Consider the following 27,138-nt stretch of genomic DNA (forward strand, 5'->3'; position numbering starts at 1 on the left):
TGCCGTGGGCCACACAAAATCATATTACGGGCGGCCCACGGGCCTGCTGTTGGCCACCTATGCTCTACAGAATGAGTTGCTGATCGATGTTCCTTGCTCCTCATTTATCATGCACTTGTATGTTCAAAGCTTGATTATGGATCCCTGGTTTACAGTTCTGCAAGGGAGAGCATGTTTCAGTGGTTGGACCCTATCCATCATCAGGGTATCCAAATAACTACCGGTGTTTTTAACGCATCACCCATTCAAAGTCTTTATGTTGAATCAAATGAAAAGATTTTTCTTTTAATTATGCCCTAAAAATAAAGTCCCTTCTTGGTCATCCTACATGGACTAATCTCTTTTCTCTGTGTTGGGATGTTCAATATCAAACACATGGAAGTAATGCTATGGAAGCTATTGGCATGAATGTTGACAATATTACCTTAAAAAAAAAAACAGTATTCCTTCATGAGATTCTTGCGCCCCATCCTGCAACCTCTCACTTTGTGAACTACAGAAGTCCCACATATCCCTATCTATCTTTAATTGTTCAATACACATAGTGGCCCAATCCGATTTCTTCCCCATCTATACTGCCGGTTCAAAAATCAGAGATCTCTGTTGGCTGTGCTGGTGTCTTTCCTAACATTACTATCTCCAGCCAGATCCCACTCAAATGCCGTAATTACATAGCAAAGTTGCATGCCATTCAGCTCGCAATTGTGCATATCAAAGAAAACTCCTACCAAAAGTGTGTAATTTATACAGACTCTTTGAGTTCTTTACAAATATCTCCTCTCTGGTGTATAATCCACATCCAGTACTTGGTGAGATGTTACAACTCCTGTACAAAATAAAGACCCTTAATTTTGATGTTCGGTTGTGTTAGATTTCCAGCCACACTGGAATTAAGGGAAATGACATTGCAGCTGCTAGATCAGCTCATACTGTTTGACAATCCCATATGCTCTCACACACAGCTTAGAAAATCGAAGTTAATTTCCCAGTATCAGTACTCATGGCAGGAAGGGCTGACAAAAAAATTGCATGAGATTAAGCCTGAAATTAACATTTGCAGCCTAGTCAATGTAAGAACAGAAGAGAGGAAACTGTTCTTGCTAGGTTCCTCATAGATCACAGTCATTTGACACATTCCATTTTACTGAGGGCTGGTTACTCAGTGTGAGAAATACTATGCATGTGAAAGGAATGACATTTTTACATATCTCTCCAAGGCCTATATGCTCAGGCAGATGTTATCAGACTCAGAAAAATTGCATGCCGTTTTTAAATTTTTAGAAAGAATTAATTTTTTTTCAAATGCATTTGATTATAAATTTGTTTGTATGTAAATATCATACTGTAGATACTAAACCTTATACATACATTTTTTTTACTCTCTTATCTTATTTTAGCTATTTATTAATACCTTTTATAGATAACTATTTATTAATACCTTTAATATGCAGATACTTCACACTTTGTAATACATTTTATCTTATTGACTAATTTATCTCCCTAGAATTATTTATTCCTACTCTGTGTACTGCTGTAACCTCTGTCCTGGTGAAGTGTGAACCTTTGCTGTTCTTGTGCCATAAAACACAAATCAATCAATCAAAGCTCGGAACATTCCTTTAAACATGCAGTGATTATGTCATCAAGTTCCTTTCACCTTGTTAACATCAAGTTTACTTAATTCCTTATATATCTTTTGCTCAAAAAAGAAAAAAAAACTTCCTCTTCCTTATACTGCTTCCAGGGGACAATCCTTTGTTCTACTTTTCGTTAATCCTAATGTCCTTCAGGCTTAACAACTAGTCTGTCATATCATCCCTTTTCCTCCTATCAAAATTACAGATTATTATCTCAATATATCATTGTTGACAGATGATAGAGAGAGAGAGAGTTAAATGAAGCACAATTTAATTTCAGGGGAACCAGGGAAGCTGTTATAACACTATGGATATTGGGAGGAAGAATGATTGAGTGCAATAAAGATTTATATCTATTCTTTGTGGATTATGAAAAAGCTTTCGATAATGTCACACTCTGTTTTATTTGATATTTTGCATAAAATAGGAATAGATGAAAAAATTATCAGACTGTTGTTCAGAATATATAAAACTCAAGAAACCAGGGTTATATTTGAAGGAAAGGATACTGAATGGATCCCCCCCATAAGAAAGAGTGTTGGATATCCCCACTATAGACATTAGTGAATGGATGATGAAGGAGGCCTTGGAAGATCTGAAAGATGAAATAAAGATAAATGGACATCTGATAAATAATATAAGATATGCAGATGATATTGTCCTTATGAACGAAACAGAGGAAGATTTGCAAAGAATTTTGAATAGACTGAACAGGGTTGGAAATGAGAGATATAAAATGAAAATAAACGTTTAAAAGACAAAAGTGATGAAGATTTCAAGGAAAGGAAATGGTGGGATGGAAATCACTTTGAATGGACAAAGAATAGAGAATGTAAAAAGTTTTGAATACCTTGGGAGTTGGATAACAGATGACAATAAATCTAATTATGAAATTAAGAACAGAATTAAAAAAAGCAAAAGCAGCATTTTTCTAAATATACCACATTGGGAAACAGAAATCTGAACAAACAGTTAAAAGTAAGAATCTTCAAGACAATGATCAGGAGCATGGGAACATATGGATGTGAGTCCTGGACAATCAATAAGGAGATGAGTGACCAATTGAATGCGTTTTGAAATGTGGTACTTGAGAAAAATGGATCGTATCAGCTGGACTGAAAGAGTGAGCAGTGAAGAGGTTCTTAAAAGATTCAAGATGAAAAGAGACTATATGGCTAGTATCCAAAGAAAAAAAAATAGCATTTGCAGGACATTTGATGGGGGGGGGTTCTTCTGGAGAGTTCCCCAGAATCGTATTGTAGGGGTGGTGAAGGGAAGGAAAGGTAGAGGAAGACTCCGACTGCAATGGAAAGATGATATTTCTATCAATCATCATCCCCAAGGTCCCTTGTTTTCCCCACTGCCTCCAGTACAGTTTCTCCAACAGAGTATGCAGCCTCCCATTGATATATATCCCAAACTTCAAGACTTTACATTTAGCTGGATTAAACTAATATCCTCATTCATTTGCCCATCTGTCCAGTTTCTTCAAATCCATTTGCAGGGCTACCACATCTTCATTATTACTAATAACACTTTCTAGCTCCACATCATCTGCAACTGAATATCCCCATGCAATCCACCGACAATGTCATTGATATAAAGGTTAAACAATATAGGCCCCAGTACTGAGCCCTGTAGGACCCCACTTGTAACCTTCTGCTTCCTTGATACCACTCCCCCATATACAATTCTCTCACCTATCAGATAGACAATCCCCAATCTAATTCACTAACACCTGACATCCAAGCCCATGTGCTGCAACTTAAATATCAGCTTATGTGATATCCTATCAAATGCCTTTTGTAAAATAAAAAAAAAATATAAAAAAAAAAGAGAATATGCCATTCCCTTGTCAATTGATCCTGTTGTTGTTGTTGTTCTCTCTCTCTTTTCCATCATCTATGTGGATGGTGATAAGGCCCAATGAATTCTTTCCACTTCTGTCTGTCCCTCGAGAATCTGAACAATTCTCTCCAATTTGGTATTGCATATTGTGATTTAGTTTTCAGGTCCTCTTTTATTTTGTTTATCCGTCCCATTCTGGGCCACCCTTTGGATCTTTTACCTTCCATCATTGTATTCCATCAATAAGGAGATGAGTGACCAACAGAGCTTTAGTTGGTAACCTCTCTGTTTCCATTCTGGTCACATGACCAAACTATCTCAGTCTTCTTTTTTGGATTCTGTCTTTTATTATTATTTCTTGTTTTAGTCGTTTCCTTATATCTTCGTTTCTTAGTCTATCCAACAGAGATACTCCAAGTAATTTTCTTTGCCAACCCATTTCAGTAGTTAATAATTTTTTCTCTACAACTTTTTTGAGATTCCAGCATTCACTTCCATAGAGAAGTATTGGGAGGACCATTGTCTCATAGATACTTACTTTCATTACTTGTTTGATATCACTTAACTTCCAATTTTATTTAGTCATCCAAAAGTTTGGAACCCTTGACTAATTCGTGTTCACCACTGTACTCGATTACTCCTCCAAGGTAGGTGAAGTTTTCTACCTGCTCTAGATTCTTACTATCAATTTCAGTTTTCAGATTGGTGTTTCTATTCCTATTTGCATAATTTTTGCTTTTTTATATATTAAGGTTTAATCCAATTTTATACATTCTGCCTTTATTTTGTTAGAAATTCATTGTAGATCTTCTTCCTTGTTTGATATCACTTAACTTCCAATTTTATTTAGTCATCCAAAAGTTTGGAACCCTTGACTAATTCGTGTTCACCACTGTACTTGATTACTCCTCCAAGGTAGGTGAAGTTTTCTACCTGCTCTAGATTCTTACTATCAATTTCAGTTTTCAGATTGGTGTTTCTATTCCTATTTGCATAATTTTTGCTTTTTTATATATTAAGGTTTAATCCAATTTTATACATTCTGCCTTTATTTTGTTAGAAATTCATTGTAGATCTTCTTCCGTGTTTGCAAGTAGTGCAATGTTGTCTGCAAATTTTAAGTTTGTAATATTTTTCCCATATATTTTGAATCCAGAGTCTTCTTTCTTTAAGGACTTGCAGGTTGCTTCTTCCAGTGTAAGATTGAACAGGTCCGGTGACAGATTGCGTCCCTGTCTTACTCTACTCTTTGTGTGGAACCAGTTGGTTAAGGTGTCCTCTACTTGTGCTGCACTTTCAGATTTCTCGTATAGATTCTTTATTATTCTTATAGTTCTGTTGGGGATCTCAAATTTTTTTTTCATGGTTTCCCATAGTTCTCATCTATGGATTGAATCAAATGCCTGATGAAAGTCTATGAAATTTATATAGCAACTTTGGTTGTACTGTAGCGTCTTTTCTATTAACTGTCTTAAGGTGAATAATTGGTCAATTGTGCTTCGTCCTGGTCTGAAACCTGCTTGTTCTTCTCTTAATGCTAGCTCTATATATGGCTTAATTTGTTTTTGGACTACTTTAGTAAAAACCTTACTTGGAATAGCGAGGAAGCTAATGCCTCTGTAATTATTGCATTCTATTTTGTATATAGGAATTATAAATGATTTGGTCCTTTCAAGTAATGTTTTTAATAGTTTCAAAAGTTGTTCCTTTCTTGCTTTTAAGAATTCTACGTGTATCAATACCAGGTGCTTTCCTAGTTTTTTAAGTTTATCTATGCTATGTGCTATTATTTCTTTGTCAAAGATATTTGTTTCCTCTTCCATTTTAGTGGTTGGAATAATATCCTGGCTGTTTTTATTATATAAATCTCTAAAGTATTCTTCCATTTGGCCATTCTTTTTGTTTTACTTTCATTTAGTTGCCTGTGTCTTACTAATTTGATCTATTTGTTTATATAATCCATGGAGGTTATTTTCTTTTGATAGCTTCTCTGCTATTTTGCATTTTTCTTCTAGCCAGTTAGTTTTGTCTCTTTTAATTAGTTTTTTTTCTAATTTCTCTGGTTAATCTGTTATATTCATTTCTGTTATAGTTCTGTTTTTATTCATGCTTTTCCTTTGAATCACTTAACCTTTTTACTTCATTCGAGATCAATTCCTTCTTACTTTCTCTTTCTGTGTAACCTCTTGTATTTTCTGCTGATTCTAATATTATTTCCTTTAATTTCACCAATGTTCTTCGATGTTTATATTCTGTTTTGATAGTTCAGAATATTTTTGTTTAGAATATTATTGTTTTTTCGTTTATTTACTTTCAGTCTCCTTTTGACTCTAAAAGGGGTTTCAGATTTTAACTTTATTCTTAGGTTTGCTAATACTAGCTTATGGTCTGATCCACAGTCTGCAGTAAAGGATCTGCAGTTTGGGATACTTGATTTCCATCTTTGATTTACAATAATATAGTCAATCATATTCTTGGTTCATCTATCTGGTGATATCCATGTCTATTTTCTTTGGGGTTTTAGTTGTTTAAAGAGAGTGTTGGTTATTGTCAGTCTATTATTTCAGAAGTTTTGCAGTCTTTTGCCACGTTCATTACTTTCTCCATACCCAAGTCAATGGAGCTATCAGTTCTTTAGAACATTCTCTCAAACCTGTGACAAAATCCCATCATTCCCATTGCTTTATTGACATCCAGAATACTCAGTATTTGAAACACACTCTCCTCTTGCACCTCTGAATCTTGAACCCTCCCCATTCCTCTAATATTAAAACCAACTTCTTCAGGTGGAACTAAACACCAGGAACAACTGGTGTTTAGTTCCACCTCAGAGAGAGTGGAGAATAGTTTTCTTAAATTTTTCTTCCCTGCATTTCATTTTGCTCATTCTGTGGTCTAGTCCCTCTCTCAAGCATGCACTTTCTTAATGATGCCATTTATTATATGCATCACCATTTATCCTTTAACTCTTTAACATGTACGTTATTACCTCTTTTCGGTTCTTCATGTTGTGTTTTAGAGAGTTATCACACTTTTGCCTAAGTGTCTTCATATTGTATTTGTGAAGAATAAGAAGATATAGCAATGAACCTTAAATTTAAAAAGACCAGAGTTCAAATCTCATCTAGAATTAGGAGTAACCTTAATATAGGAGGAGAGTAAAATAGCTCCATAACTAGTGGTAAAGGTATTGGAAAAGTTGGTCAAAAACAGAATTCAGGAATGAATGGATAAGAATTAGGGATAGCATGGCTTTGTGAAGGGCAAATCATGGCTTAGTAATTTACTAACTTACTTATTTTCATAATAAAGTGGCTAAGTTGGATAAAAGAATGACTACACAGCCATATTGCTTGATTTTGCAAACACATATGACTAGATACCACTTGGAACCTCTTGTGCAAATTGCAGCAAATGGGACAGATATGAATATAAGGGTGGCTGATGGAGTAGTATGTGATGGTGCAGAAAGCAGGTGAATACTGTTAATACTCTTAGTGTGTTCTTCAATAACCAAGTAATCCTATAAGCTATCTTGGACACCTTAGCTGTATGCCCTCTGAACTTCAATTCTCTATCCATCAACACTTCCAAGTCACTAGTCTCATCAGTCCTGGAGTACAGTTCCATCAATACTGTTAACAGCTAATACTGTTAGGCTCTGCTTATACCACTGCTGCTTAATTTTCACTTAAAATGATATAGGAAATTTTGTTTAGATTATATGAATAAAATGATCTATAACATGGAAGGAAAAATTGATAGAGTGGTGGTGAGAGCAAGAACAGTCAATGAGTGGCATGATAGACTGTGTTTCCTAGGAAGGACCTCCTACGATGATGCTGTTGACTCCATGGAGGCCTGAGTAATAATAATAAAATGAGAAGAGCAAATGACCATTCTTGGAATTTCTATGAAAGGATTCAGGAGTAGAATTTTATTTTGAGAACTATGGGTGGAATGTATTGCTGGTGGATGCAGAGACATTAAGGGGATGAGTTTAAGGCATAGTATATATATATAGTTTGCATCAGGTCCTCCCATGAGTGCTTCACATCATGGAGACATCATAATAAAAGTAAAAATCTGTGCTGTTTGATATTATTATTATATGACCATCTCTATGGAGTTAGAAGATTCGTTGTGGGAGACCCAAACTATCCACACAATATCTGTTATACCTCTTCTTGAACCCATTGACAGATGAAGCACTCACAACTGAGTCAGGCAACACATTCATTTATTCACCAAGCTAAAATTCTAGTCTTCACACTCTTACTTAATTTCCAGGGACGACCTCTTGTTTTTCCACCACTAGCCAACTGCTGAAATATTTCCTCTGCACCTATCCTATAAAACCCTTTTAGTAACTTAAATGTTTCTATCGTATCCCTCTTTTCTGCCTATCAGCCAACTTCTGCTACCCACAAACTCGCAATCTTTCAATGTAGGGAGCATTCCTTACACCACTCCTCATCTTCAAGGAATTAGGCAACCAGACCTGAGCACAGTAATCCAGATGTGGACATATCAATGCCTTATAAAGAAGAATAATAACTTCTTTATCTCTACATATTAGTGTGTTCTTCAATAACCTCTAAACTTCAACTGGAGTTCAGAGGGCATCCATCAACACTTCCAAGTCACTAGTCTCATGGAGTACAGTTTCCATCAATGTGGTACACAGCCTGTAATCTTTTAATCCCAAAATGCATACTTTACACTTTTCCACATCAAACTGATATCTATTATATTTTGCCCATACTGCCAGCTGATTTAAATCATCCTGCAAGCCCTCTACATCAGCTTGATTAATTATTATGCCACCCAACGCTGCATATTATTAAAACCTTTCATGTTTATATATTTTTCAGCAAGGGCTAATGTTAAAATTTAGAGTCTGCACAGGGGCGCGCCGGCCATATGTGCCAGGCGCCAAAGAAGAGGAAATACTTTAAAAAAAAACGAGGGATAGGGGCGCCAACTAAAGTTTGCACACAGGCGCCGGACACCACTGGCGCGCCCCTGAGTTTGCAAAATCTTGCCTTTTGCCAACTGTTCAGGCGAAATAGTTTTTAAGCGTATATATATATATATATATATATATATATATATATATATACATTCCACTTCTTGAACACGATTCAACGTGCGTTAGGATGGATGTGTGTTTCAACGTGCGTTAGGATGGATGTGTGATAACAATAATAGTTCTTTTGTTGTCTCCCCGGAAAATCGTCTATTTATCTTTTGTTTGTCTGTTGACACTTGCCAGTGTCAACAGTGCAATTTCTGTACAAATTGCACTGTTGGCCAGTGCTGTTACGATGAAGTATTGCATATTAACAATTAAATTTATAGTCGTAACACTCCCGAAAAGAAAATGCATTCTATTGCGTTTAACCGAATATTAATATTTATATTACTTCAGATGCAGAGCAGTGTTCTTTTTAATAACTCTAAATGTAGTTCTTCCTGAATCTTTATTTACAAAAAAAAAAAAAAAAGATTTTGCAACAAAGACCGCACGCTGTTTGAATACCAAAAAAATATTTTTGACATATGCAAAATGTAAGTTTAAACAACAACAACAACAAAAAAAAAAACCGCATTTTAATTTTTCAGTCAATGAATTATGTCTCATCACAGTGCATTTCATATTTCTTATACTTTACTCCTGTATTGTTTTAAATGTAACATTATTTAGCATAATCATTTAGTATTAAACTTTGCATAGCCAGATTCTAATACTAAATTTTTAGTTTAATTTTAAAGTTAAAATTTTACATATGGGACTCTGCGGCCTTAAAAATGGCTTTGGGTGATGACGAAAAACGTATCTACCTTCTGGGCAAAAGAGGGGCGGGTGGTCTTAAATGGCACAGTAATTATCGTCAGGAGTGAAATGCGTAGTCTACCCGTTGTAAAGCTTCTGGTTCGAGATCGGACGCACGGTGGCTTCGGGTACGTATTATTTGATTAGTCTCTTTCTGAAAATGTATTTTATGAAGCTTTTAAGAATAATTATAAATATGAAAAATTCTTGCAATTAGTTTCAGGCTTATCGTGTGTTTGACTAATAAACTAATGTTGGTCTCTTTTATGTGAAAAATTGAAATTTATTACTGTTGTAATTTTCATGTGGAGTGCGTAACCTTTTGAGTCCTACTAAAAGTATTAAAAAGTATATTCATTTTTGTTTACGATATTTGAAAACATCACTTCAGTTTTATGATTTGCACTCATTGATAAGCAAGTTAAAGAAATATCCAATCTATGTTTGAAATAATAGTTGACCAGTTCAAAAAGAAAAAAAAAAATCTTTTGATTATCATCGTTTAAAATGCTGCTTATATATTATTATTATTATTATTTGACACCTCTAGGGAGTCCAAAGACTCATCGAGGGAGAGTGTGCTAATAGCATCGAACGATTGTTCTCCTTCCAACTACTAACCGCACTCAAACTTACTTAACTAATACCCAGTATAAGCTGGAAATTCAAATATCCAGGTTTAGAGTATTTGATTATTACTCGTTAACAGCATAGCAAATAACACTTAACAATCGCGAACTTTTTTTAAAAAAAGTAAATGCTTGGAAAGTTTATAAAATATAACTCAACGGAGGGTTTAAATTTTGGTTTGTAAAGTGATACTCATTTTATAACTTTAATGTTGATTAATTGGTTGAGCATTATCTATTGATTACTTAAATTTTCATAGATGAAATATACATTCACGTATTGTTCAACATGGAGAAACATCACTCAGCATTAAATGCATATATGATGTGAATTTGTTTAGATCAGCTTAATTATTTATATCCTATAAATATTATTCAATATTAATATATAGAAAAATTTAGTGATAAGTACTATGATGCATGAAAACCATAATAAACAATTAAGTTTAATTTTGTGTTGTTTTAATAGTCCAGCTGTTCTTTATCTTTTATATCTCCTTATAGTGTAGGAGTCCAAATGACATTTTGTTGGATGTTGGTAAATATGGAAGGTGTAAATATTTGCTTATATAAGGAAATGTATAAGCAAATTAACCTTAGTAAAACGGGGGGGGGGATGCTCATTACAGTAATATTGACTGAAATAAAGGATGATATCTAGAAGCATGGAAATGGATTTCTTAATTTTTGAGGGGGGGGGGGTGCACGAATAACTGAGTAGATGTTAGATACTATGTAATTGAGGACACAAACAAAGATCAAGAATCTTGGATTTGTATGTTTTGTCAGAAAATAGTATTGTAAATAGGGTGTTCAATTTGGCAAGGGTAACAATGAAATTATAACCTTAGTGGCAGCCAGCCATATGAGAAATTACGCGAAGAAAGAATATATAGAACAGTAAGTATGAGGAGTTAGAAAGTATAGTAACTTTCTATCTAACTCCTCATTACAGAGCAGTAGCACTGTATGAGGAGTTAGTTAGAAAGGAGATCAGTCCTGCTCATCAAGAAATACTTAACCAACAATATCTGAGGTCAGAAGATTAATAAGGTGGTATAAAATGAATGAATGGTCAATTAAACATGCAACTAGAAGGCATTATGGATAGAATATAAGTGGTAAGTAATGATCGCTTGCATTCATTAGTCATGAATGTCTTTAGATGACAAATAAATTTCATTGCTCTCTGTGAGTCCATTGCCATGCTAATCTGAAGACCTGAAGTAGATTGAAGTTCTATGCTTGTTCTCTATAGCAGGGTTCCAGATTATGAACCTTTAGCTCATTTAAGATACTATGAATATACAGTAGGTTTACAGATCTTCACCCTCCTATTCAGCATATGAACAGGAAAGTGAAGTTTTGAATAGAGACTGGCTGACAAATGGAATACGTTTGCCTGAAAATGCAAGTGCAGAAGCAGTGTACATGTTGAAGGGACAGTTTGATTACATGGGATGTATAATAATAATAATCTTGTATTATATTTACAGCAACATGCTGCTACTTTTCAGTTTGTATTTCTCTGGTAAAATGCACAATCTCCTGGGCAATGACGAGGTTTAGGAGAAGCTGGTCCTTCATTGTGGCTTGGAAATTAGACTGTGTTAGCATGAAGTTCCAGCAGATCATTTCCTCAATGAAGTTGCAAGTAATTTCAGATTGTTTGTTTGTTTATACAGAATGTATGCATTTGATGCTGAGAATTCAGCATAAAAAATAACAGCAGTACACTATATTCCAGTTTCCTTGAATTATTTATTGGGCAAGGTCTTCATGGACATGCATAAAACAGCAAAATGGATATTAAGGCTTTGTCGGTTTAAGTTCAAAATTAGGTTTAATCATTCCAGTATTTTGCAGAGACATCTTCTGGAATAATTATAAAAATTTCTGATAACTTCCACCATCAGTAGACATTACTGGAAGCCTAAAGTCATATGAGAGGTGCCATCTATGGGTGCTGTTGGGCTGGAGGTCTAATAATTACAGCAATCCCTTGATTAATGTGCCTGATGCGTTCTTTAAAACAGACGCATTAATCGAAACTGCCATGATGGAATATAATAACCTTTGGGGAAAAGTATAATTCATTCCTCAAATCTTTTTTTTATAAAAGAATTAGGGTATATAAGGGCCTATTTAAGGAAAACCATGAAGCTGAAAGATAGTAAAATATGTTCAGAATATAAATTTATTATACTACTACTTAACAAAGAAGAATTGAGCTAACATAGTTTAGCAGTTCTTTTTTTCGTAAAACTAACGATATGGTCTTATTGCCTCTTCTGCTGCTTCTCTCTTTATCAGGGTCAGCCTCTCTAAGCATTGCTGCTTAAAAAATTCGATTGTATGAAAAATATTTTCAGATGTTTCTGTGAAATCTCTTTTGGGCTTGTTAGTGATTAAATTTTCTTCATATTCTTCAGGATCTTCCTGCTGTGCATCTAAGTTTAGTAGGTTGGAATCACTCAGTTTCTCAGAATGAGATTTAATTAACTTAAATTCATTTGTAAAGTCTCTAAAATTATTTGCACAGTGTGTAAGAATATGCTTCCGAATGGCTCACATGTTGCTAACAGCAATTTCATTCGACTTTATAACGAGGCTGAGATTTCTCTGATTTGGCCAAAAAAGTCTTTGAAGGCATTCGCTTCCAAAAAAAAGGCCGGTTTCATCAACATTAAATATTTGTTGGTCACAACCCTTCTTCCACAAATTTCTTCAAAATCTCTGGATAATTTGCAGCCACCTCCTTATCTGCACTTGCAGCTTTGCCTGTGATTAGAACATTATGTAGGCTATATCTCTTTTTGAAACTCAAACCATCCAGCACTAGCATTGAATTCTTCTTCTTTTCCATCATAGATAGCCCTTTCTTTCAAGATTGCAAAGAGACTTAATGCTTTTGATTTAATAAGGTCTCATTTCTTAATGGATCCGTTTTTGGTTACAATTTTTGATCAATGTAGAAAGAAATCTCTCTAATTCAATCATTATAATACTTTGATTTTGAGTGCATGCATGATCATTTTGGAGCAGCCTTACCTTTCTCTTTGTATTCAGCAGCTTGATTGATTCACCAATTTTTGTGTTCTTGTTCTATCTTTGCTCTGGACCCGCTTCGTTCATTTTTCTTTATTATTTCAAGTTTTTCTTCCAGCGAGATTACTTTTCGAATCATTTTCACATTTCCACTTTTTTGCTCACTAATTCTTTTATTCATGATGAAAGGTTGGGAAAATACTTTAAAATAAAAAAAAGTAAGGAAAATAATTGCGAAGGAGGCACGAGATATGATCGTCAAAATGCTACGTAATTAGCAGACGACAAATTTTGGTGGTAAATTTGGAACATAGTGTACATGGAAATAGTGTAGTATGCCATTAAAAATAACTTTGTAAAATGTTTTAAATTGGTAACTAAATTATTTCATCCTCGTGAGTGATTTTTTAAAATAGTTAGCGACAAAAAAATGTATAGATAGAAAAATTTTAAAACTGTGACATTTATTTTTAAGATGCATATAGGTGCACTAATCAAATCTGGGTATAGGAAAAAAATGACCCCTTTATCAGAGGCACATTAATCGAGGGATTGCTGTAATGTTTCTTAAATCTTAGGAAGTTTTCTTAACTCAACCTAATCTAAATAAACACGGTTTTCTTAAAACCATGTTTATTTAGATTAGGTTGGTTTTTTTAAATACAGGTAACCCTCGTATAACGCAGATGTTAGGTTCCGCAGAAATGCCACGTTATGCGAGTCTCAGATCACATAGAAAAAGTAGGGTTATGTTCTGAAATCTTTTTTTTTTTTTTAATTATATAAACAACAAAAATATATTTTTATTTAATTCATGTAAGTTAAGAAAACATAAACTATGAAACAAATACATAGTATAAAAATTACAAATTGTACTTAAACTTCATTGTACATAATGCATAAATGTTTTAGGCAAAATAAAATAGTGCATATTTTAATCTTTCATAGCACGAGGATTTGAGGATTGGTTAATAAACACTGGTTTTGTCATGTAATCACCTGATGCATTACTACAAACCAGTAGAGTAATTCTGTCTTTGAATCTAGGAGCTGATCTTTCATTTTTCGAAATGTAGGCACATTTTTGCACTTTTTTCCAATATAATCTTGATTCATCTGCATTGTGAACACCTGGTCTGCAGTATAAATGTTTATAAACTTTGAGAGTTTTTTGTTTAATAACATTTCCATCCATAGGTTTTTTTTTTTTTTGAGGTGCAATCTTCTATCGAAATTATTAGAGATTTTTCCATTAGAATATCGCATACATGAGCAATGTGCTTTGCACTTATCATTTACCCAACATTAAACACGTTCTCGGATTTTATGTTCATTTTGTTTGATTGTTTGCATTGTTGATTCATTTAAATTTCAAGTCCCTGCAAAAACTCCTGGTTTTTCTCCATTTTTCAACCGATCCAAGATTTTGACATTCGTTTTGCAACAGCTTAGTGCCCAAGCTCTTGATAACAGCAACTATTATCAGGTATGTTTGAAGTGCTTTTTGACTTATGTTCATTGTCCCTTATTCAATAAACTGCAGTGAATTGTTGGTTACATAAAGCTGCTTTACAGTACAAGAGACAGTGATGTTGCAACATGTATTTACATAACAGGGGAAACATTGATACACATTGCACCATATTATGTTGCATGGTTTAAGTTATGGTATGCATAAATAAATTGTCTGAGTGGGAAACATCTTCAAGAATCAGCAAACTGAAAATTTTCTAAAATTGAATTTCTGAATAAAGCAAAAGAAATGGTTTTTTTTTTTTTTTTTTTTTTTTTTTTTTAACAGTTATTTCATTAGCTGTTACAAATTGTCAAATGTGAAATTTGACTTGGCTTGGGTATGTGAATAAATATTAAGTAATTAAATGGACAAATTCTTAATAAATACATAAGAAATGGTTCACGATTGTTACTCTTTTAGGTAAATAAACAGCTAAATATTTTGGTCTGCATACTGGAGGAATTTGAGAATGCAAAAGATCTTGGGGAAAAGAGTGGATGAAAATTTGGAGCATATTCCAAAGGTTGGAATAACAACCTGCCATTGAGAAAATGAATTGTCCAACAAAACAAAAAATGGAAACATTTGCCAAGTTATTCTTCAAATGCACACAACTCATTTGTTAAGGCTTAAGTGGTGGGAGGACATCATGTTGGGGGTTTAATGGAATATTTACAGCACAAGGAAAGAATTAAAAACTAATTTTACTGCTTCCAATATTTCATCTCAGTCACTAAGACATCTTCAGGTATTACAAATAACTCTTGTAACACACAAACACACACACACACACTCAAAGACAACACAGTACTAAATGAAACATGTGGTTGACTCTAAAGTCCTATCTAGGCAGTACATTTGCAGATGGCCTAGGATGTAAAGTGGGACTTCTGACAATTGTTTCCCAAATTTTGAGACATGATGATGGTATTTGGTGGTTGGAATTGATATAGAAAATGTAGAACAATTCACATATTTGGGAAGTAAAATAACATGATTTTGGACTGTAAAAAAAGAAATAAAGATCATGCTTGCAAAGGGAAGAACAAATCTGAAGGCCATGGATAACATCTGGAAAAGTGAAGTGATCAGACTGCAAACAAAACTAAGAGTACTGGAAACATGCATCTTTAGTAGTGTACTGTATGGATCTGAAATATGGGTAATAAATAATAAATCAAGAAAAAGAAATTTGGCATTTGAAAGAACTTGTTACAGGAAGATTCTAAGAATAGGATCGGTGCAGAAAGTCACAACTGAAGAGCTCTATCAGAAGATATAACCAAAGGAGAATCTAATGCAGAAGATTATAAAATGGAAGGTGCAATTATTTGGACATCTGCAGAATGAGCGAGACCCGAAGATAAAGACATTCATGTTTGATATTATGGATGGTGTGAACATAAGAGGTAGACCATACAGAGAATGGATAGATGACATAAAGGGCTGGTGTGGAATGGGTGTACAGAAACTGCGACATTGTGCACTGAACAAAGGAAGGTGGAAGAAGATAGTGAAGGAGACATCAGACACCAACAGGCGGTGAGCCCATTGTTCGTGATGATGAAATTTTGAGAAGTTTATGCATCTGTATTTATTTAAATTCAGTTGATTTCTGAGTGCGCTGCAGATTCTAAAAACAGTCTTTCCTTTTTAAATTTACTATGGTGGAACATGGTGGTTTCTTCCAGGAGATCCTGTGGATTGTATCCAATACATTAAGCCCCACCATGAACTTGCTATCCTTATCCATTCTACCAAAGATCAACTGTTTCCTCTCTCAGTGCCTGGAGTACATAAAGTGATCTAATCCTTTCTTGGATTAGTGACCATTCATTTAGAAGAACACAAATCATGCATCTGCAATCACAACTATGGTCAATCTGGCCTTTCAGAATATGTATTGGAAAACCATCGTGCTCCACTATAGTAAATATAAAAAGGAAAGACTCTTTTTAGAATCTGCAGCGGCACTCAGAAATCAACCGAATTTCAATAAATATGGATGCATAAAATTTTCCAAAATTTGGGAAGCAATAATTGTCAGTGGTCTCAATTTACATCCTAGGCCACATACAAATGCTCATTGAGGACGCACCACTTAGATAACATTTTTGGCTCACCCACGTTTCATTTAGTATTGTGTGTGTTTTACAAGAGTTATTTGTAATCCCCGAATATGTCTCAGTGACCGAGACAAAATATTGGAAGCATTAAAATTACTTTTTAATCCTTTCCCAGTGCTGTAAATATTCCATTAACTTCCAATAATGCACACAACTCAAATGAGCAGTAACTGAAGGGCAAAGGCCATTTCTTTCAAACCAAAATGAATTATATATAAACTCTACATTATTCATTTGCATACACATCACAGGCACTTATTCATATTAACAAGCAAACAGAACAAACCAACCATCATTTCTGACCATTCTGGTCACATGCTACTCACCTAGTCAGAAATCAAGGTTTGTTTGTTCTCTTTGCTTGTTAATATGATTAAGTGCCTGTGATGTGTTTGCAATTAACTAATATAGAGTTTACATCATTTCATTGTGGTTTGAAAGGAATGGCCTATTACCCTTCAGTTACTGCTCATCTTGGCAAATACTTCCTGGATTTTGTTGGACCTTCAGCTATAAGTCCTGCAATCTGCAATCATTTGCCATGTTACCCTTCAAATGTTTGTCCATTCCATGTGTTGTCACAATGCTTAAGTAGTGACTGGGTAACATAACATGAAAGGGGTTGTTGATAGAGGCAAGAGTGAGAAAGTGAAAATCGTCAGTATTTTGCCTCGCTGTGGTTAAAATGAATTAAGAAAAGCTATGACGGCAAACGATTCAATGCATAGGCTGTGTAGATGGAATGGGTGTGAGTTTTTGGACGTGTGGACTGAGTTTGAGGGAAGATTGGATTTGTATAAGAGGGATGGCCTACACCTGAATGCATTTGGTATCGAGCCTAGAAAAACTAATAACTGCTATGAGACCTAACACGGAGAGTCAGGGAAACTGAATTATAAAGGGAGGAATGGTGTAAATGTGAGTGTGAGAGCGACAATGTTATATAATGATGGAATGGGCTTTGTCATGGAAATGTTGACGAGGAGAGAACAATTTTAGGTTTGTTTTTTTGTGGTTTCGGACCCATCAAATGTGTGCAAAGATGTCTACATGTGTAAGGCATTAGAGAAGAATAGAGATCTGCAAGTTGTCCAACTGTGTCAGGCAGACATGATAATATAAAAGAACAAGCAAGTAGATTATTATGTCTGTAGACGAATGCTACATTCCATTTGTGTGCTGTCTCCTATCTAGGAGGTTGACTACCATGATGTGACTCATGGTTAACTACAGACATAACGACGTGATGGGGGACTATCTCTTCCACATATTGTCATAAGTATTCATGTGTGTGTGTTCACAGGGCCGGTTTGCCTGTTCTGAGGGACGAAAAACCTGATTGGTGAAAAATAACCCTCTATCTCTGTATGAGACCGGCTAACTCACCTTTAGTCAAAAGAGACCAGATAAAGGTTCCTCACGTCATAGACGGGAATCGAACCCAGGTCTTTCCGACCGAAGGGCTTTGTCTATACAGACTGCTATGGAGGCTCTACAATAAATGCTAGGAGTATCAAAAACAGAGATAGAATTCATTGCCTTAGTCAATATGTTGCAACCTTTTAGATTGTAGGTATTAATGAGACCTGACTGTCAGAATTAGAGCTACTAACTGGTGTCAAGGGTACGGTATTTTTAGGTAGGATAGAGTGGAGGGGACTTGCTGCTAATGATATCGGATGACTTGAATCAATTACATAGTAGGGTGTTGTTGCAGACCTGGATCGGTTGCTAGTGATGACGAAATGCAGCATGAAAAGAGTAATCATAATGGTAGAATTTAATTATCCAAATATTGATTAGGTAGCAGTAGAATCTCTTGAGAAAAATGAAAATGCATTTATTGAGCTGTTGTGGGACAACTTCCTCAAGCAGCATGTGACAGAAGGAACTTGAGGGCAAAGAGTGTTAGATTTGATTATAGTGTCAGACGGCATTTCAGTTAAAGACATAACTATTCTGCCTCTGGTTGTGACAGTGATCATGTGGTACTCACTTGGGAAGTGACTAAGTTTATGAATGTTCCATTCAGAAAGGGTTACATGATGAACTACAAAGCAGGAAATTATGACCAACTGAGGAGTATACTGAGTTCAGTGGAATGGGATCTGTTGCTGGACGGAAAGAATATCAGCAGTGCATGGGAAGCATTTAAACAACACTAGAATGATGCGATATCAGAATCACATCATTCTAGTGCAAACTCTAGGGACACATTCTGATATGAGTTTGAAGAATAAGTAGGAGTCAAATGAATGAGTAATCTTATTAAGCAAGAGATTCGGAAGAAAAGGACAATGTGAAAAGAATACTGTGTGCGTAAGGATAATGTTAATTATGAACGTTATAAGCAGCAGGCTAGAATAGTCGCAACTGTTTTGCAGAGAGCAAAGTCTGAGTATGAAAAGAAACTAGCTCTGTGTGCTAAAGACAACCCACAAGAATTCTATTGATATGCTGCAAGTAAAAAAAAAAAGAATGAATATGAAAGAATAACTCTACTAAATTCTGATGGCATGATGGTTACAGATGCAGAAGAGGTTGTTCAGTTAATGAGTGCCCATTTCTTTAAAAGCTATCAACCTGATGTATGCAACATTGAGCTCACCGTTACCTCTTCACTAGATGAAGAAATGCGGGTGTATGATGACTAGGTATTAGAGCTGTTGCCCAAATTGAATAAGAATTCAGCAATAGGGACTAATGGGATATTAGCACGTGTATTAAAAGTGTTCAGCTGAAGGGCCATTCCTTTGACCAGGCTGTTTAATGAGTCTCAGAACGGGGACGATTCAACTTTGAAAGGAGATAAAATGGAAATGATAGAGGACCTGAAGGAATTGTTTGGGGTAGCAAAAGAGAAGAGTGAGAGAGTACGGATGATTAGTCTTTTGCTGCGGTATGACAGTGAGGAGTTTAGAAGGAGGGCCGTAATTGCAAATGACTTTATGCGTGGGTTATGCAGGATGAGTGGTGTGGAATTTGTGGACATGTGGAGTGCAATGGGCGAAAGGATCTATGTGAGATGGATGGTTTGCATTTGAATGGATTCAGTGTAAGGAGACTTGAAAAAGTAAGCTGAATGAAGTGGATGTGCAGAACCAGGGAAACTAGATTTATTGGGGGGGGAGGAGTACATATGCAGACTTTAGGGAGGCAGTTGAGTGTATGAATGAGTATAATATGCCCAAGCGAATAAGAAGGACAACAAATCAGAATGGGATAGTATAAGGCATCAAGATAGGGATGGGGCTAACTGGGGTCTGCAATTCATGTATACCAATGCTAGGAGTATTAGGAACAAGAAGGAAGAATTTTTGGCCATGGTTGGCACTTCCAGACCACAGTTTATTGGCATTAGTGAAACATGGACTGAAGTTGATATAGCTAGTGGGATTGAATGTGAGGGGTATAGTGTGTTCAGGAATGACAGGGAGAATAAAATGGGGGGGAGGAGTATTATTGATGCTAGCTGATGAGCTGCAGCCAAGGAGAATAGAAGTTGAATTGCAGGATAGAGAAAAGAGTACATTTGAGGCCATTTGGTGTGAGATTGAGACTAGCAGAACAAAATATACAATTGGGTGCTGCTATATACTAGGTGATGGAAAAGATGGTGGAGATAGTATGCATAAGCAAATAGAAGAAATGAGTGGAAAGAGGGTAATTATTATGGAAGATTTCAACTATAGTAGCATTCATTGGAGAGAGAGGAGAGGACACATGGGAGGAAGGAATTGGATTTTATGCGGTTATTAAGGGATACCTATCTGCGACAGCATGTAATGGAAAATACTAGAGGTCAGAGAGTGCTTAACCTAGTAATTGCATCTGAGGATTTGGCTGTAACGAATGTGACCACATTGATGAGAGTGATCATAGGGTCTTGACGTTAGCCACATTCCACACCTTTAGCCACCTTGGGAGGTGGCTAAAGGTATGGAATTTACAATTAAGACAGGGTACATGTGGAATTATTGGGCTGGTAAGTATGACAAGCTTAGGAGTTTGATTTGTTCAGTGTCATGGCATGTAAAACTGCAAGGGCTGGATGTTGATAGTGCATGGGAGGCAGTTAAGAAGTGTTTGCAGGAGGCAGTGGCCGACTGTATATCTAGAGTCTGAATAATAAATCAAGTAGAGATTAAATTGATGAATAACACCATTAAGCTTGAGCTGGAAAAAAAGAAACAACTGTGGAGAGAATTTAAGGAGAAAGGTGACCTGCAGGCACATTAATGGTATAAAGACCAGGCCAGAAGGGTAACAAGTGTGGTAAGAAAAGAAAAAAATGTATACAGCAGATTGATTTTAAAGAATGCCGATGGTAGGGAGGTAACTGAATCAGTTGATATAGTAGAATTACTGAGTGAGCATTTTGCAAGAGTATATCATCCAGGTGGTGACATTGCAGAAATGGACAGCTTATATGGGAATTGTGGTGAATGAAGTGGACGTGAATAGTCTATTACAAAACCTCAATGTTAATTCATCTGCAGGATTGGATGGTATACCAGCTCGTGTCGTACGAGAAGCAGCTAAGGAATTGTCAGTGCCTTTGACTATTTTGTTTAATTTGAGTTTCGGGTCCGGGTTAGTCCCAAGGGAGTGGAAAGAGGGGAAAATAGTTCCACTGCATAAAGGAGGTTCCAAGACTGCTGTTGAAAATTACTGGCTCAGCATATCAGAAATTGTTGTCAAGGTCTTGGAGAAAATAGTCGAGAGGAAAATTCAAGATTGGATAGATGAAAATGGAATACTGTATGGAGGACAGCATGGTTTTGTGAAGGGTAGATCATGCCCCAGTAACTTGCTCACATTCTATAACATAGTGATGGCTGAACTGGATAAGGGTAACGGGTTTACAGTGATTCCACTGGACCTTGCTAAAGCCTTTGATAGGATACTACATGGAATTCTAATCGGTAAACTGCAGTATATGAGAATGGATATAGGGTTGGTAAGATGGATTCGAGGGTGGTTGATGGAGTGATATTAGAGAGCGGTTTATTCAGGAGTAGAGTCCAAAAGACGACCTGTGACTAGTGGTGTGCCGCAGGGTTCTGTTCTTGGACCGCTACTGTTTAATTTGTTCATTAACGATATAGGAAAGGATCTCAGAGGAACTGCATCTGTTTGCAGATGATGCAAAGTTAGGTAGAGCAATAGTGAATGCTCAGGATGTCAAAATTTTGCAGGATGATTTGTTTAGTTTGTAGGACTGGACTAAGGAGAATGGATGTCAATTTAATGTGGAAAAATGTAAGGTTTTGCATTTTGGGGTGAAAAGATTAGCAGCAGTATATCACATTGGTGGAACTGTACTCCAGGAGATTGACGAGGCCAAGGATTTGAGAGTGTTGGTGGATATGGAGTTTAAGTTTTGGGGGACACATCGCAAAAGTGGCAAAATCAGCTCATCAAATCACTTGGTTACTGAAAAACACTTTAACGAGCAGAGACAAACAGGTTATTGTTCCTCTGTATCGAGCCTTGATAAGACCCCATATTGACTACTTGCCCAGATATGGGTGCCAGGGTTTTTTCTCGATGGGGGAGTAGGTGGAGACGAGTGACCAAGTTAATAGCAGGACTATGGAATGAACCTTATGAGAACAGGTTGAAGATTTGGGCTGCAGAAATTGGTTGATAGGCAGAAAGGGGGGTGATATGATTGAGACATTCAAATTACTGAAGGGTTTCTATAAGATTAATTCAATTAATTCAGAAGATATTTTTGAGAATAGGACTGGTAGCGGAAGGACTAGGAGCCATCCATGGAAGCTTGGTAAGAGTGTGGTTAGCAAGGGATAGGTTTTTTTAGATTAGATTAAAGCTAGGTTTTTTACTTGGAGAGTGGTAAATGAGTGGAATAAGCTGCCAGAGTCCATAGTGGGTGCCATGACTGTAAATGAGTTCAAGGTGAAGCATGATAGATACTGTATGAATGTTGAATAGTTCTTGATATGATGTTGGGCCTCCCTCGATGAGTCTAAGGACTCCTTGGAGCTGACTGAGATATCAAAAAGTGCTATACGAGGGTGTGAGTCTGCAAGATTTAAGGTAACAAGTGGTGTGCCACAAAGATTAGTGCTTGTTCCACTGTTATTCCATCTGTACATTAATGATATTTGAAAGGATTGACAAGAGACATACAGCTATTTGCTGACGATGCAAAGATAGGTAGGTAATCAGGAATGCTGCTGATATACAGTACTTGCAGAATTATTTGAATAGGCTGAAATTGTGAGCATGGGAAAATGAGTGTTAGTTGAATGTCAGTAAATGTAAAATTATTCACTTTGGCATGATTAGATATGCAATATCTTATTACATTGGTGGGATTATGCTAGAAGAAACTGATGAGGCTAGGGATCTTAGAGTGTTAGTAGATAGTAAGTTGAAGTTTAGTAATTTAATAAAAAGATGGCACACCGTTGGGCAATTCCTATAGGAGGAGATGACCTTGCTAATGCTTTGCCTTGGTATCTCCACTTGGGCCTTGCTCCCACTAAAGAGACCTCAATAAAGGTCGAAACTAGTCTGGGTTGTAGCTCTTACTTTAATACATAACATTATATATATCTGCAAGGAGTTGTGTTTTGCATTATGGGAGATAATGAGATAGGAGTGTTGGTTGCTTGCTGCACCTTTGCAAGGAGTTGCCCAATGTTGTACCACTTTACTCCAGTCCTGAAATACTTTCAGGTGCAAACTTTGTTTGCACACACTTGGATAAAGCAGTAAACTAAATTTATTTTATAGTCTGACGGAGTGAAAAATAAATTGTATATTCCATTTCTTGAATAATTGCAAAGAAACTAATTGTATCTGCATTCACTTTGGCTGCATATCGTTAATGATTAAATTTAGTGTATGAGTAGTACATGGCACAGAAAAAGCTTGAGGATTTTTGTTCAAAAGCAAATTTTGCAGTCCATGTTTTTTCCCTTTCATATTTGCCCCATTGTCATACCCTTGACCTTGCATGTCTTCAATAAGAATGTTCCATTATTGTTGCACATAAACCACGTCCTGTGGAATCTGATGTATCTGCAAAACCTAAAAAGTTTTCCCTGATCTTGACAATTCCATTGTCACAGGAGACAAAGCGAATAATAATGGTCATTTGTTCCGTTTTATTTGCATCAGGTGTGCAGTTTAAAATTATGGAATAATATTTAGATTTTGGAATTGATAATAGAATTATATCCCTGATTGCATTACTTAAAGTTTCCAATATTTCATTTTGACTGTCTTTACTCAAATAGTGTACTCTGTTGTTTCGTTGTTGGGCCCTTTCAACATGATTTTCCATAATGGGATCAAACATCGCAAACAGTTCGACTAATTTTAAAAAATTGCCGTTATTCCTTTCATATAATTTATCAGGTGATCTGTGAAAAGCTAAATTTTGTCTACCAAGGAATTTTATAATTTCAATCAAGCGTTCTAAAACATTCGTCCAGTGTTTCTTTTCCATTTCATACATACTTTGAGTCTGGTAATCAATGGTAGTTTTTTTTTTTTTTAATTTTTATCAAGTTCCTTCCATTTTAAGAAATTTTTCATTTGAGTTAAACTAGTCTCATGTCTATGCAAAGTTGTACTTCCATTTCTCCAATTGTTATAACCTTCTACAAGACTACTTGATTTAGTAGGTGTAAAATGTTTGCAACAAAAGCAAAAAACAGAATTTAAAGTTTCGGAATAAACGAGCCATGTTCTTGGCATGAGCTCCCCATTTTCTATTATAATACGTGTCGCCAAATTTACGACCACATGTATCTCTGGGATATATTACATATTTCTTTTGAACAGGCCCCATTTCACTTAAAACAACTCGTAATTTTTCATCAATATTTCCCCATTCACCTTCTAAATTTACAGAGACTAACAATGTGTTAGTTTAGTGGTCAACTCCAACTAAATCTTCTCCTAACTGTTTTTATCAGGCGTCTTGTTATCTTGTTCAATAGTTGCAATAGTACTTTCATACAAACTGGATGATGTGCACGGTTCTTGAACTCTGATGTATCGAGTTGGTTACAATCTGCATCAGAATATTTTAACAAATTTATTAAGAGCCCCAGTTTGTTTCTTAATATCTGCTTCTTTTGCAGCATGATGCTTACAATTTTGTGCACCGGATAACTTTTTTTAAATTTTTGATTGCATTTCTATTTTATACCCACAAGAAATTCTTACACAACATGACACAGAGACGAAATAATAGTCCACACTGTGCAACTGTCAGTAGCCTACTGAGATGCGCACCATATGACTGATTAACTAGCAACAAATGTTTTGTATGAAAATTCGTTTCTGCACATAAAAACCGTTCACCGTTTCACTTTAGATAGACTGCAGTAGACACAACATTCTGCTCACATTTAGCAAGCTAAATTGTAAACAGCTGGCTGATCAAAGAGGCGGCAATATACAATTTTTTTTAATTTTTATTCAGTGTATGTATCCGGCCTTATTTATTTTAATATTGTCATTCTAAGAATTTTTTGTTTTTATAATAAAAATTTTGTTTCTTAAAATTGAACTTATGAACCATGCCCGGCGGCATTGCCTGCTTCCGCCGGCCCTGGGTGTGTTATTAGTTCAGTTATTGACTGAGTATAAGTAAGTGTGTTATATTAAGATAGGCACTGAACAAAAGTGTCAGTATTTAAAAACAAAGGGTACAATTTATAGGAATGGGTTTAAAAGGTGTATACAAGTGGAAAAAGGTTGGGAACCACTGGTGTAGATGATGCGGTTTGCTGTAGTTGGTGGATTGAGCGGTGGAGATAGCGAGCTGTATAGTAGATGTCCTCTCTCGATGAGTCTTTGGACTCCCTGGAGGTGGCATGTAATAATAGTAATTGTGTAGCCATTCCCTTTATCCAACTGAGTTATCACTCTATTATATAGATTACTATGGCCTCAGAAAGCCATGCTACCCCTCCTAGAATAAGAATATCATATTCTTATCTTACACAGTCTACCCATTCCTGAATTCTCTTTATGACCAACTTTTCCGGTACTTTTACCACCACTCCTGAGATTGGTCTATGATTTGCTACCACAGACTTAGATCCTCCTTTAAGCAAAGGAATTATTTTGCCCTACTTTGACTCTCTCTCTCTCTCGGCACTTTTGTCTGAGCTGAGACAAATTAAACAGCCTAATCAAAGGTATTGCCAGTTCCCCTGCACGTTCTCATAAAATGCATCCTATAGCTGTATTTGCATTCAAATTCTGTAATATGTCAAGTACCTCCAGTTCTTCAACCTTTGTTCTCACATCGGTCCCTGTTACCTCTGCAATAACAATATCTTCACTTGGATGATATACCCTTTCAAAATGGTCACTGAGTAGCTCAACAATTTTGTTTGCTTCTGTCACCTCTCTACCATCTGCACTCATTAAAGTTATCCTTCCATAGTCATTCTTCTTCCTAATTGCCACATAACAAAAAAATTCTTTCAGATTTCCTTTTGCCTGTTCAGCTAATGTCTTCTCATAATCTGATTTTGCCATTCTTACCAGGCTGGTCATCTTTCCTAAAACCATTAACTTAGCTATCAATAGTTATTCTTAAAAAGTTCTCAATTGGATTCTATCATAAATAAATAGAAACATAAAAATATAGCAGTTACACAGTGATGAACTCAAGATTTAATAAGTAATTGTAAAAAAAAATGAAATTAGTCATCACATATTCTTTCTTTATTTTAAATGTTATTTACCATTTTTAGGAGTGTCCTGTTAAGGACGAAAGGAAAGACGGAGGGAAGAAAGGGCGTAAGCCAGGAAGGAAGTCAGCAAAAGTTGACATGAAAATCAAGTTGGAAAGAAGCCGCCAGAGTGCACGAGAATGCAGAGCTCGGAAAAAACTTCGTTATCAGTATCTTGAAGAACTGGTTGCCCATCGAGAGAAAGCCGTTCTCATGTTAAGGAAGGAGCTGGAAATAGTAAATTTTTTTGCATACAGTTTATGTTTATAGAATGCGTAGTCATTTCAGAAGTAATGATAATAAACAGTGTTTATTATTTAACCTGCTGATTACATTATACCAAAAACAAGAAATCACTAAAATTGCTGGTGATCTCATAGTATAGTTTTAATTTTCTTTTTATATATTTATATTTTAAATATTTCCATCGGTTGGAAATATTTCTGAGAAGACAGCTGGAAAAGTGCAGTGTGTTTGATATAGTTATTGGCTTGACAACTTTATGTGGGGATGTAACTGATATTTGTCAAGAGCGCAATGCAAAGGAAAGTGGAAAACTGCTGCATTGTCTTTTCTAAGAAAATCGCTCTTAGCCTCCAGCAGGTTCAAATTAGTTCAAGGGTATGAAAAATATAGCATTCTTAAAATCAAAACAAAGATTAATCTCATTATATTGCACATTTTTAGTACATGTGAATTTGAAGATATTGGAATATGATGGCCAAATTCAAAATGAAATACAGAAGTATATCATTCTGGAGTATTAC

The 27,138-nt window shown here is 35.6% G+C and overlaps 1 protein-coding gene across 1 annotated transcript in view; it reads left to right on the forward strand.

Moving 5' to 3' along the window:
• The window catches only part of REPTOR-BP (REPTOR-binding partner), a 56,884-nt gene that overhangs the window by 13,280 nt on the left and 16,466 nt on the right, over positions 1–27,138 (forward strand). Inside the window, exon 2 of the mRNA XM_090391319.1 lies at positions 26,393–26,608. Within this exon, the coding sequence (XP_090247445.1) occupies positions 26,393–26,608 (216 nt within the window). The remainder of the gene's footprint in view (positions 1–26,392; positions 26,609–27,138) is intronic.

The sequence above is a fragment of the Typopeltis vanoorti genome, chromosome 4, assembly GCF_054136105.1.
Source record: "Typopeltis vanoorti isolate ZY-2024b chromosome 4, IOZ_Tvanoo_1.0, whole genome shotgun sequence".
Taxonomy (NCBI): domain Eukaryota; kingdom Metazoa; phylum Arthropoda; class Arachnida; order Uropygi; family Thelyphonidae; genus Typopeltis; species Typopeltis vanoorti.